This window comes from Rhinolophus hipposideros, assembly GCF_964194185.1.
Source record: "Rhinolophus hipposideros genome assembly, chromosome: 11".
NCBI lineage: Eukaryota > Metazoa > Chordata > Mammalia > Chiroptera > Rhinolophidae > Rhinolophus > Rhinolophus hipposideros.
In genome coordinates this window covers 33,177,998-33,191,406 of record NC_138057.1, presented here as the reverse complement: position 1 = coordinate 33,191,406, position 13,409 = coordinate 33,177,998, and the positions used below count along the sequence as shown (strand labels likewise).

The 13,409-nt window shown below is 39.9% G+C and overlaps 1 protein-coding gene across 3 annotated transcripts in view; it reads right to left on the bottom strand.

Moving 5' to 3' along the window:
- Nucleotides 1-5,699: 5,699 nt before the first annotated feature.
- Nucleotides 5,700-13,409, bottom strand: part of PUM3 (pumilio RNA binding family member 3) — a 39,406-nt gene continuing 31,696 nt past the window's right edge. For all 3 annotated transcript variants that reach the window (XM_081065261.1, XM_081065262.1, XM_081065263.1), the window contains 4 exons: nt 13,104-13,326; nt 11,357-11,444; nt 8,897-8,987; nt 5,700-5,982 (listed from right to left, as the gene is read on the bottom strand). In XM_081065261.1, coding sequence (XP_080921387.1) covers nt 5,850-5,982; nt 8,897-8,987; nt 11,357-11,444; nt 13,104-13,326 — 535 coding nt within the window. In that variant the 3' untranslated portion in view covers nt 5,700-5,849. The remainder of the gene's footprint in view (nt 5,983-8,896; nt 8,988-11,356; nt 11,445-13,103; nt 13,327-13,409) is intronic.

The window sequence follows — 13,409 nt, the reverse complement described above, 5'->3', positions numbered from 1 at the left end:
ATGATCGATTCACCCCACCCAGATAATAAATGGGAAACATGGAAAGAGGGGAACCCCCAAAGAGGTGCCAGGGGGACCAAGAGATATATCCACCAGGTTATTATACTGTCCACAAGCAGATACAGTGGATTCTAATGGGTCTATATTTAAAACTAGACAAATATTAAGCAATACAGATGGGGGGCAGAATAGTTGGGCAAGAAAACTCAAGACTTGTCCATCTCCTCAAAAGCACTTTCGTGCTGTTACACAGGTCTTTAAATCACTGTCTACTGTTGAATGTAATATTGGCAAGTCAGTGTCATTAATGGTAGGTATAGTGGTAAGAATGAGTTTTAAATGCAAGAGGATTTCTATCTAAAGGAAAGTCTGTTTTCAAGCATCTGGAAGCCATTTAAAATATCTAAATTATTCATTATACTTAATTACAGTCACCAAGAACAAGATGATTCTCATGACCCTACCAGATTCCTGTCACCTTCCACTAAGTAGTCATCACATACCAGGCACAACTAAGAACTAATCATTTCCCCCCAGGATATAATTAAGTCCCCTAAGAACAAGACAGCAAGGCAGTGTGGGCCAACGTTTATCATTACCACGTTTTTGCAGCTCGCTCTGTCCATTCACATTCAGCACGGGGCATGAGTCAGTTTAATTGGATAAAACATTCTGATGAAAGATTTCAAACACTTCTTTACAGGGATGGGAGTGGAAATATCAGCGCTGTCTTCCAAGGCACCGTTTTGCGTACAAACATGTGCTCAGCAATCAGTATCTTTTTGTGCATTCTGGATTGCAGGGCAGAGCAGACATTTAGTTACTACCCATAAGAGATGTACGATGCAAAGAGCATATTGTATCCCCTGGTTAAGACTCTTCATTGGGGGAAAAGGTTAGGGAATTTGGAGCACTTTGGTGGTGATATCTTTCAATTTTGAAAAGGAAAGATGGTGTAGTTTGCCAGGACTCCCTACCAAATACCACAGGCTGGGTGGCTTACACAACAGGAATTTATCTTCTCACAGCTTCTGGAGGCTGGAAGTCCAAGATGAAGGTATCAGCAGGGTTGGTTTCATTTGGACGTCTCACTCCTTGGCTTGTAGAAACCATCTTTTCTGTCTTCACATGGTCTTTTATGTGTCTGAATCTCTTCTTATAAGGACACCAGTCATATTGGATGAGGACCGACCCATATTGACTTCATCTTACCTTAGTTACCTTTTTAAAGGTCTTATCTCCAAATACAGTCACATTCTGAGGTACGGTGGGGAAGGGTTAGGATTCTAACACACAAATTTGAGGGTGACACAATTCAGCCCATAACAGATAAGAGATAATTAGAAACTTAGTTTCCTTCAGTTAAGCCATTCAGAGATGAGAAAAGAACTCAAGTGGCAGATTCTTATGTTTGTTTATTCTTTAGTTTTATTATAGAAATAGTTTATAATTAGTGACACTCAGTATTAACTGCTTTTTTAAAAAGAGACTTTGTGCTCTTTTAACCATTATTCTAAATATACACATCTCCTAAGAGTGATTACTCTGCTATAATTAAGATGTAGGCTTTTGAAAATTTCATTAAAAATAGAAACAGAAGTGTCACCTCATATTTTAAAGAGCTTTGAGTTCAAGCATGCAAAACGCCATTTGCTCTAAGAGGCCTTATTCTATCTATTCCACAAATGGAAACTACCCCAGGCTGAAAAGGAAAACAGGTACTTTCTTCTAGGCAATGTCTGATCCCTGGAAAAGTATGGGGTTGGTATAATCTGTAAACTACAAAAAGCTTGATTTAAAAATTAAAGACATTCTCAAATCCAGTAGGTTCTTCCACAGAAAATGAAACCTCCATTCCGCGAGGTGCGTTGTTTTAAGTTGGGTTAAAACCATTTATAGACTTCTGCTAAGAATAACATGGTATAAACTGACAAGAACAAAGTCAACGGGAGAGAAGCATCAGTGGGTGAGCGATACCAACAAACATCTAGAACAGGAGAAAGTAGCAGGGCTGAAAATGCTGATGACTAAAGTGCATGAAGAGGAGCAAGCTGATTTTCTCGAGGATCCACAGCAAACCCCAGGGATTAGAGGTGCCAGGTACTGGGGAAAGCTGGGGTGAAGCCTGGGATGGGAAATAGGGGGGCTGGCTAAAATTGGCTGACTACCATGCCACAGCTTTGCAGAGGGCCGACAGTTTATTTTGTGGACCCCAGAATAGAGGGCACATATATTATATATATGTATATATAAATACAAGAGAGTATGAGGGAGAGGCACTATACCGAAAGTGGATGGGTTAAATAAAATCTGTACACCGACTGTTGAGCAAACAGAATACTATCTGTCAGGTGGCTTTCTCTCTGGAGGCGGCGAAATGGCCCCAACAAAAGGCCTAGAGATGCTGACGTATGGAGGACCTCAGTGAAACAGGAGATTTCACACCTACTCACCTGTGCAATGAACAGTCAATGGTAAAATACAGGATGGGCCTGCCCCCTTTCTGACCAGTTTTAGGTACATAAGGAGAGTCAAAGATCTCCAAGAAAGCCACAAACAATGAGAGAATAAAATAAAAAGGACAACAGAAAAAAGACAAAGTAAAACAAAATAAACACAAAATATAACATCCCCAGAGACATAAGAGACATTTCAATGGTTTAATGGAAGGGCTGGCAGAGTGTGTAGAGGAAATATCTCACCTAGAAAAGATAAAAAAAAAAAAAAAAGAAAAAGAAAAAATATATATAGAACTGAAAAGAAAACTACTAGAGGATCAAACCAGCACTCAGAATCTGAGTAACAGGAATTTCAAAAAGAAAGGGGTGGGTGGGAGGGGGGGATCAGAGAAACAATACAAATATAGCTTGTAGAATGCAGAATGGAAGGGCTTCGTTTTTCTGACTACAACAGTTCAGTAAGTGCCAGCATGAAGAATGATAAATGGACACACACAATACCTATCAGTTCATTAAGACTATAAAATACAAGGTGGCTGAGGATTTTAAAAAGTCCCATGATCTTTCAGAGAAGCCCCTCTCCCCCACAAAAAAAAGCCACATACAAGAGACTGAGAATAGGGATGACACTGGACTTTCACAGCAATTCTGCAAGCCACAGAAAATATTGACCAATACTTTCAAAATCGAGGCAAAATTAATTTCAAATTAGAATTCTATATCCAGCTAAACTAGGTACCCAGGTATGAAAAGGCAGACTAAAGACATTCTGACTTGCAAGATCTTCAGTATTTTTACCTCATAAATATTCTTCTCAGGAAAGTACTAGATTGTGCCCCATAAAAAAGGGGTGTTACCTAATTGAAATGCTAGTTGAGCTGATGTGTTGGACAGTGTGGAAATTAGTATTCAGTCAGGCTAGCACACTTTTGATTGCTTGTTTCTGAAGATCCCATTCCAAATGGCTCAAATGGTAAATGGGAGTTTTTCCTCTTACATAACTAGAAGTCCAGGAGAAGGCAACTCCAGGCATTGATTTCTTCAGCAGCTCAACATCACCCAAGTTCCAGATTCTTCCCATCTTTTGCTCAGCCATCCTCTATATGCTTTCTGTCTTCTCATGGCTGCTAGATATTATAGCAGCTCTAGGTGTCTCATCTGCATATACCAAAGCTGGTCGGCAGGAAAAGGACTCTCTTCCTTGTGGGTCTTTAACTTAAGAAATCTCTCTTAGAAACAACACTTTTCTTCTAAAGTTCACTGGTCAGCCTCCTTCCTAAATCCATCTGAAGGGATGGGCCACCAGGATTCATACCAATGCTCTTTTGCACAAGATATGTAAGGGAAATGTGTGCGTGGCCTGGGGGAACAATGGAGGAGGCTGTTAAAAGTCTCAGCACATTTAGGACCCACTCCAGGCACACTGGGTAAGAAACAGTGAATAGACCAGTCAGGATACCCAAGCCACAGGGCAGAGGGTAAACATAATAACATGGGAGTATCACAGGCTGAAAAAAAAAACCCAGCAAAATGGTACCTGCTAAGAAGAGTTTAAGCAATTCTGATGAAAATTTTGGGAAAAATTAATAGAAATGTAGAAAAGCAAATGAAAATAAATGAGGCAATTAATTCTAGGAAAAATAAAAAGGTTTAGGAAATGGAATGACAGTTCACTTATTTCCGTATTTAACATTTTATGTCAATATAATCAATATAAACTCTCAACACTGATTTATCAGAATTGATGCAATTGTATTGGGAAGATGGAGAGAAAAGAAGTGGGGGAACAATGGTGGTGAAAAATCTTAATCTGTTATTTTCCCATAATGGGAAGTAAAAAAAAAAAAAAAAAGTCTATACTGATTTAAAGAAAAAAAACACCAAAAACTACATATTAAATAATTTAGTGGGGAAAAAAAATGTCTATACTGATTTAAAGAAAAAAACACTAAAAACTATATATTAAAGAATTTAGTGAGCTAAAGAATTGGAAGTAGTTGCTTCTAGAGAGGGCAAGGCAAAGGTGAGGAGGAATTCAGTACGCTATTTTTTTACTCTCATAGATGGAACAAATAATAGGGTTTCCCCCACACTCTTTCTGAATGGGCCCTTTATACAGAAAACATAAACTCACAATGCATTAGTCAAACGAAAAGTGAGCTCTGATGTTGCCTTTTCCCCATTTCCCCCAGCTACCCCACCTCCACCCTTAGATGAGGCTGGGTGGCATGGGTCTGGGTGGCACGGGTCGGGTGGGTGGAGGGGAAATGTATGCCCAGAGAGTTGCAGGTGGATCAGCTCTTTTGCTCACTGGGCAGGAGAGGGTAGCAGGTAGAGTCCTGGAAGCTTGTTATGCTGGGAGTCATCCTGGGACCCAGTAGTCTGGTCAGGAAAAGCACAGCAATTCTCCAGTAGATGTAATTATAGTGACAGACACCAGTGGGTATCGTGTTACAGACGCCTACTAAGAGAAAGCACCAAAGCTTGCATCGAAAATAGTTAGGGCAGAGTTACACAAGCCTAACTGATTTACCAAAACCTTCCCAGCTTTGCTAAGCCAAGCATAGTTTTAAAATTCAAACATCCTACCTGCATTTAAATTCAAACTTCTGCACTGTTAACAGATTTGCGTCTCCTTCCTTCTAACTCAAACCCTGTAGACTTCAACTACTTCAGGGACCATCCCAATGAAGACAGTCTCATCACAAGGAGCCAGGTACTTGGAAGGCCCAGATCCAAATATAGGCAGATTTTCCCAGTGAGTTTGACCTTAACACTGCTACGCACTGTGATGCCCTAATTCATATAGCCTATTTCCCCCTAATGAGCCTTAACTTATTTAAGTGGCTTTCAAACAAAATCTAACATGGAACCCAACCCATAAGGCAGCCAGGAATGTGGCTGTCCTGGTTGCAGGGTATCCACGCTCCCTGTACCCATCAAGGCCCTAAGGCTTCCTGAAGTTCCTTTTAAAACCGTTAAGTTCCACCTCACTGCTCCCACTAAAAACTCCCCTTGGCTGTTCTTTTCCACATCCCGCTTCCTTTGAGGTCCTCTCAAGTCCCACCTCCTCCATGGATGACTACTGCTCGCCAAGGATGCCTTCACCTGAATTAACTCATGCAACCCTTTTATTTGGATGGTCCCATTGCATGACTATTAAATCTTTTACATTGTGATTTACTTACAAGATAATAGGGAAGATGGCTGGGATTTAAAAAACAAAACAAAACAAAAGCATTTTTAGAAACCATTTTATAAATAAATTCTTAACAAAAAAGAAACACATACACAGAGCACCCAAATTACTAGCAAGGTGGACTCTGGCCCTTCTTTTCCACACTGGGAAAACAGATCAGAAGAAGAAAAATGATTCCATCTTGTTTCCATCTATGCGGACAGTTTTTCAAGTAGCGTTTCTATTCCTTTGCTGTTGTTTTTGTTTTTTTCCAATGTGGGAATCAGGCTTTTCAGTCCAGCTTTGATTTTCTTTGCAACTTCTTGATCAGAACACTGGAGAAGGCTGAAGAGAGAAGACAAAAATTAACAAACAAAACATTAAATTTCACAAAAATCCCTAGATCATCCGCAAGTACTACCTGCATCCGTAATATATAAAAAACTCATTGACTTGTGAGACAAGTCTTATAACAATAAATATATTACTTTATCAGATAAATAATGGGGGCTAGTAGCCTATATTCTAAAACCACATAAGTAAAAAACGTTTTATAATCTAGCTGGTGGGGTCACTTAAGCAAATGTAGGAACAACAGAATCAGTCCTACTTTCACTTTGACTATAGGACTAACACCCTGCCTTCAAATTATTTAATACATGTATTCTATCTTCCCTTCTCCGCCTAAACTCAAGAGCAGGGGCCGATGTGTTCTTTCATGGCACCACATGTACAGACCAGATGGCCGAGAAATGCTCACTGAGCGACGGAATAAGCACTAGTGAATGGTGCACAGAGGGAAAGGTGGGGGGCGTGAAAGACAAGCAGTTAATGAATGGCCTTCTACTAAACTCTGCAGCTAAAACATTTAGTGAAGAAGAGCTTCACCTTGAAGCTTAACTGCCTAGCCTTTGCCACTCAGTAACTGTACAACCAAGAACATGCTATTTAAACTAAGACTCAGTTTCCCAATCTGTAAAATGGGATCAACAACAGAATCTCTACCTTTTACTCACAGGGTTATTTGGGGGGGGGGGGGCTCCAATGATTTTGTATGTACAACACCTCGCCAAAGCCTGACACTTAGTAAGCATTCAATTAGTGTGAGTCATCAAACAAAGGAACGTCATCTCTACTTTCTGAGAACTTGCTGCATGGAGTGCTCTGTCACCAGTGAGTGGAGCCTTGGAGGCTGGCAACAAGCAGTCCTCTTTCTCTTTAAACAGGGGTTGCGGCACAGGCACTTGACCAGGGAACACACCAAGGCTGGATTTCTGTTCTCCCCCAACTTCTTCACGACCATGTTTAAGGGCTGACCTCTGAAATACATCCTTGGCATTTTTGCAAGTGCCTGGTCCCAATAACTTCCAGCATGTCCGGGAAGAGGAGGATAAGCTCGCAGCCCCAAGCAGCATTCCCCTTCTCACTGTGGGACACAAGCAGCAAGTACTGCTCGGCGCTTACGTATAGTTGAGAAGTATGTAATGTGCCCTTCTAATAGATAGATGTGTGACTCATTAGGTGTTTTTATTTTATATACTTTGGCTAAGCATATAGTCACATAATGCATAATAGTAATAAAAGTCAATATTTATTGAACACATGTAATAGACATAATGTTAAGTATTTCATATGCATCATCTCATTCAGTTTTCGTAACATAGGATTATTATTTATCTCATTTTATGACCAACAAAATTAAGACTCGGAAAAGCTGAATGATTTGCCCAAGGATACATAGTGAATTGGGGCTGAAACCCAGGCGCTCTGTCTAGAACGTACTTTAAAATGCTAGAGAATTCTGCTTCCCTCAGTTATTTTGCAGACTGCACACAAGGCTGAATTTTTTTTTTTTTACCCAGAATGCTTTTTCACTTACTGTTAAAAAAAGATTTCAAAAAAAATTTTTACACTGGTTTGAAGTATAATATAAGCCAACAGAGAATTTTACCAAATAAGTCAGAACATCACAATATTCTAAAAACCTAACAGAAGCTATTATAGTATCAATCATTAGGTTATCTGTAGTTTAACTTCCATTTAGAATCCCAAGTATTTAATGTGTTCCTGTTCCAATTCTAAGTAGTATTCCCCCAATAAACCTATAGCATCCTTGTGTTTGAAATCCACCCAAGGGGAGCTCTGATCGATGAGAATCTGTATAAATTAATTTTACGGCACTGGTGAAATTTTTAATTAATTAAGTATAATGAAAGAATGTGTCAGTAGGTGTTAACACTCCAAATTCCTGGTAAAGAAATTTATATCAAAAAAGTTCATGTTTAAGCTAATGGATTCTGGCTGCTCACCGTCAACCGGAAAATTAACTAATTTTAATGGGAAATGAACAAAATGGTCTGTATCACCCATATGTTTGGAGATACTAATATACCTGAAAAAAAAAAGAATGATCATATGAATGCGTATGTTTCTGAGTACATGTGTACCAATTCAAATTCTGTATTGAACAAACACTCATAACATTTACAAATACAGATGAAGTTGCATAGCATTTGCATGTGAAATATATTGGAAATTCAAACTAAGATTGGTATCTGTCTTCCAAACCTAGGTAACAGCAGTGGAAAAAAATCAACAGTGATTGTTTCAAAACAACACTCAAACCTATTTTTAAATGAATGTTCTTAATAGAAGGGTTTCATCTGGGAATAGAATACACGGCAAGTTCAATGACCTTTAATTATAAACTCAACATACTACGTTCAGAGAACAATATGCAAGTTAAGCATATGCTTCAGTTCAGAAATCATCAGTTTTCTATACATTTTAACTAGAAAATAAACAATTAGCATGAAGACTTCAGAAGCAAATGCTTCTCAAATCCTTTCAGAATAGTTGAAAACAATGAATAAAAATTACATGTAAAGTGAGTCATAATTTAAAAAAAAAATTCAGTCAGTTTTTGTACGGAAAAGACTAATTCATTAAGAAGAATACAATTACAGTTTGGCCAAAACCAAAAATGTGGTGAGACAATCAAATGATACCTTTGAATGTCTTAATTTCATGATCCTTGACCTCCTAAAGAGGGCAGACGAAAAAAACTGTGAAGTATTGACTGAAATAGTTACATTTACTTTCTAATATTTGGTATACTTGTCTAGACCATGAGTGGCTGAAAGTAATACTGGACTATTGGGAACAAATATTAGAAGGGAGAAATAAATGTGAGAAGTTTCTTGCATGAATAGGCATCAGGATGTGGCCCCGTGCAGAGAAAGGCACTTGTCATACATACCAAGAAAGAATAATGGCACCTCGATTTACACTGGCCCAGGACTTCAGGTTCTTCATACCAACATGCTCTACGAGTGTTTTTGCAAAACAACCTGTAAAATATACTGAAACTTAGTGAACATCCCATACCAAGATTTAAACTCAATATCCCTCTCTACTGTCCTTAAATCTGCAAATACATTTTAATAAAAAAAGCAAATGAAGAGAGTTCTCACCCAAACTCCTTAACACTAAAAATTCCAGTTCAGGTATATATAATGCATTTTTAGTACAGCTGATTCTTTCAAATCTGATCCAAATCCTAAGCTATGTTTAGTAGCAGTTACTCAAGAGAAACAATTAATTCCTATAAAACGCTCACTTGGTCATGTTTGTGTTTCTTTGTACTATTGAATGATTTCATTCTGACCTGAAAGGTATTCAGAAAGTAAATGTTTGACAGTAGCAACTCAGGTTTGACTGAAATTAAGTTTTCCCTTGTGAAAAACGCTCACTCAGAAGGTGCCATAAACATAGCTAGTGGTCAAATGACTGTCCTGGCTTACACCTGGAAATTTCTCTTTATAATACTAAAGCTACATATCATAAATACCATTTATTTTTTGTTGTTTTAGTATATCTGATTTTCAATGCCTTGGTATATTTTATCTCTTCACTGTGCCATTTAAGTGTAACTAATTCTTGGACAAAAGAGAAATTCTGAAGGCTAGGATTGAGTGCAAGCAGAGGTAGGGACAACCTATCTTGAAAACAAACATCTTAAGATGTATATTTCATTCAAAAATATCCAAATGTAAGGAGCCTTTAAAAGCCAAGAGGCATATGGCTATTTAGCTTTTCATGGCACATGCTAAGGAGAGAGAGAGATCAGCTCGTGAGGCAGATGGTGTTTTCCAAAGGTGACTGCAACAGTATCTGCTGTCCTATGTGCTCTTCTAGAATACTGCTTGCCCAGCCCCCAGGCTGGAGATGGAATTGATGCCATCTTTTGAATCTCGGTGGGCCTTTGTGACAGACCTAACCAAGAAAATATGATAAAAGTGATGTTAAATAACTCTGAGGCTAAATCATGAAAGAACCATGTGCCTACTTTGTTCTCTTAAACCCAAACCTACCACATTCTGAGGAAGCCCAAGCAGCCTCGGGACAGGACCTGAGGCCGCTGGCGACGGCCACTCCCCGCCATTGGGAAAGTGGATACTCCAAGCCCAAGCTGAGCAGCCTCTGAGCAGAGCAGAAACAAGCTCAATCAAGCCCTGATCAAATTATTGTTGTTTTGAAAACCACTACGTTTTGAGGTGGCTTGTTACACAGCAAAGGGTAACCAAGACAGCTAGCCACACTCATTTGGTGCTACATGAAAATGACAGAACCATCAAAGAGGCATATTTTAGGGCTGTCAGTGCATTTTAATTAAGGGGGGGGGGGGAAATCACTGGAAAATTCCTGAACTTTAAAAAGTAAGCCAGACAATTTGTCTGACATAAACTCGGCTCAACTGTGCACCAACTTTTTTAATAATGAAAAAGATGAGTCAATACATCTTTTTTCCTTCAAAACTTATTATAAGAAGCTTTCTCTTTTACAAAAAATGTACAGTGAGAAATAGCTCCAAGTCTCTATTCCTAAAGGTACACAGAATGAGAAGTGACAGCATATGGCTATACTGCTATATTGATTCCCTCACTAGCCATTAGCACTGCAATTGCCTTAAGGCGTAAATTCATAATCTGTCACTTTTTTCAGATACAGTAATAGAAAGCCCCAACTGCTTTACTCAGGTTGGGGAAAACCTCTCTAGTGGCTAAAATACCAGATGGAGTTTGAATTTAGTAAGAGAAGGCCTGGTCAAAGACAGGACTGAGAGGGAACTGGACGCCACTTCTCAATTAGATACAAGATGCTGTCCTCTCGAGAACTGAGTTTCTACAGGACAGCTAGCTGTAAGGTTGATGAAAAACCAGAAAGTGCCAAGAACTGCCTTGCATTTTGGCCATGTTTATTGCAACACCAAATAGGCACCACTTCAAAATTCTCTGATAAGGATAATTTTCTTCTGCATATCCTTTCCTCAAAACTAGAGATAAATATCACGCCTTCCAACTGGGGTAATGATACTCACAAATGGGCCCCCCTAGCGTACTGTGCTGCACATCCTCAAGGAATAGAAGGGCATTTTAGAAAACTGGCCAACCCCAGTCAGAACACTGAAGTAGCAGAGAAAGGGGGAGAGAGAATGAGGGAGGGTGGAAAACAGAAAAAGAATTCCAGGATTCTAGGAGACAAATTTCTAGCATTTGCTAAAGCAGTACTTGCAACCACTAAATCATTTCTTATAAACATTATTTCTGAACACGCAACAAACTTTCATTTGAACTTAAATGGCTGACAAAGTTCAGGATGCCAGACATTACTGAAATTCCACAGAAGATACAAGAAAAGGTCAAGTTTAACAACCTACCTTCTCTTCCGTTTTCTCTCATCTTTTTATCTTGCTCTATTAACCACTTCAGAACAAGATGTCCTGCAGGATGTTCTGCAATGTGAAGCTAGAAGGGGTCAAGAACATGTTAACTTATAAGCTGTTTTCATCCATGCCTCAGCCTACAATCCATTCTACATCAGCCCAGAAAGATAAGGACTCAGTCAAGCTGAACGTCCCAGAAGGCTTCAGAGGTCTTTATCTGAATGACCGCTATACCCGGAAGGACCAGAGGTCTATTCCAATCCCCAGACTGAAACGAGGACGGTTATTCAAGATAACACAGCCACAGAGAAGTGGTTCAGACTCAGCTTCGTGAGTTCCAGTTTGAAGAGCACCTCCACAGTGCTCATCTTCGATCACGCTGAGCACTTCTCAGATTCCAATATGCATTTCTGAGGTTCAAGTACGCCTGTGGGACAGAACGCTACAGTAGCAGCATTAAAACCTAATGCTGAATGTTTAAGTACATGTGACTACATACGGGTGTTATCTGATAAGCAGGCGGAGAAAACAGCTTTTTAAACTCAAGCTCACTCCTTTTTATGGCCTGTATCAGAGGATCTCTCCTTATCAAGCATGGGAGACAATGGGCTCCATCTCTTTAAAAAGAAACTTTCATTATGCATGCATGTTCCAGAGTTGATAACATGATCTGCTCTATGATGGCAGGGGCCAAGGCTTCTCTAAGACCCACAGCCCATTTCTCTCCCCTTAGCTCATAGGTCAGAAATAATAATAGTAGTAAGCACCCCATACATGTCTGTTCCTGAGGAGCTTACAACCCAGTGCAGGCCGAGGGCCCTGCGTGCTGGCTTCTGCCTGCCTCTTCCCTTTCCTAAGCTTTCCCACCCCCTCAGCATTCTGTTCTCACATAAGCTGAGCTCTTTCCTTCCTTCAGGCTGCTGCATATGCTCTTCCCTCTGCCCAGAATCTTCTTTCCACCATTCTTCACTGAGCTACTTATCCTTGGGGCCTCAGCTTAGCCTTCACTGCCTCAGGGAAGCCGTCCTGGGGATAGGTTAGCCCCCACTCTTATTTAATCCTATAGAATCTGTAGTTTTCCTTCACTGTACTTATCTCAATATGAAATGATCATTTAATATTTATTTAAATATTGTGTTCCCCCAAATGGTAAGCTTTTGGGGGGAGGAGAGGGCAGTATTGATCAGTGCCTAGCATGTACCAGGTACACAAATCAATGAACTTAAGATGAAAGGCAGAATAACATGAGGCCCATATAACATAGGCAGGAGCTATCAGAAAGAGCAAGGACGTTTTAACAAGAGGAGACAAGGGAAGACTTCATGGAGAAGGACTCTGGGAATCCTGAAGGATGAACGGACACGGGCAGCACAGCATTCAAGGCTGAGAGAAGCATGTACAAAGGCAGAGAGGTACAAAGTCCATAGCAAATTCAAAACAGAATTAAGAGCAGAGGATATGCTGCAAAGGCAGCCTGGGGCCGCTCATGCACGACAGAAAGCCACATTAAGTGGATTTTGTTTTTATGCATGAAGTCACTGCAAGTTTCTGAGACAGACAGTGTTGTAACAGCATTGTGTTTTGAATTCACAAATTTCAAATGTATTGTGGGTATGCAGTGAGTTGAGATAATTATGATTAAAATTCTCTTTACAGCAATGGTCTCAATGACAGAGACCAATGACAAGAGAGTCTGTAGTCACTATAGCCTTCCAGCCTGTCTTATAACATAGCACATTACCTCTCCATCCTTGCCACCAGGGTGCAGTTCTGCTGATGCCAAGCTGGCGATGGCATTCATGGCAGGCTGAACGTCTCCAGTGGCAGCTCCCAGAATGTCAGAAACCAACACACATGCAGACTTGTCGAGAACCACTTCTTGGACGTGTCCTTGCAAGTAGTTTAACAAAGCTGGAGAGATGGATTCTAAGAGCTCTCGGCGACGGATCTCTGTATCTTTCTTGCTGTTGGGATATGTTGAATGAGTATTAAGGCAAGATAAATGGCAAAGGAAATATGTTGGTCTTATTTTCACAAAAACCTCTAA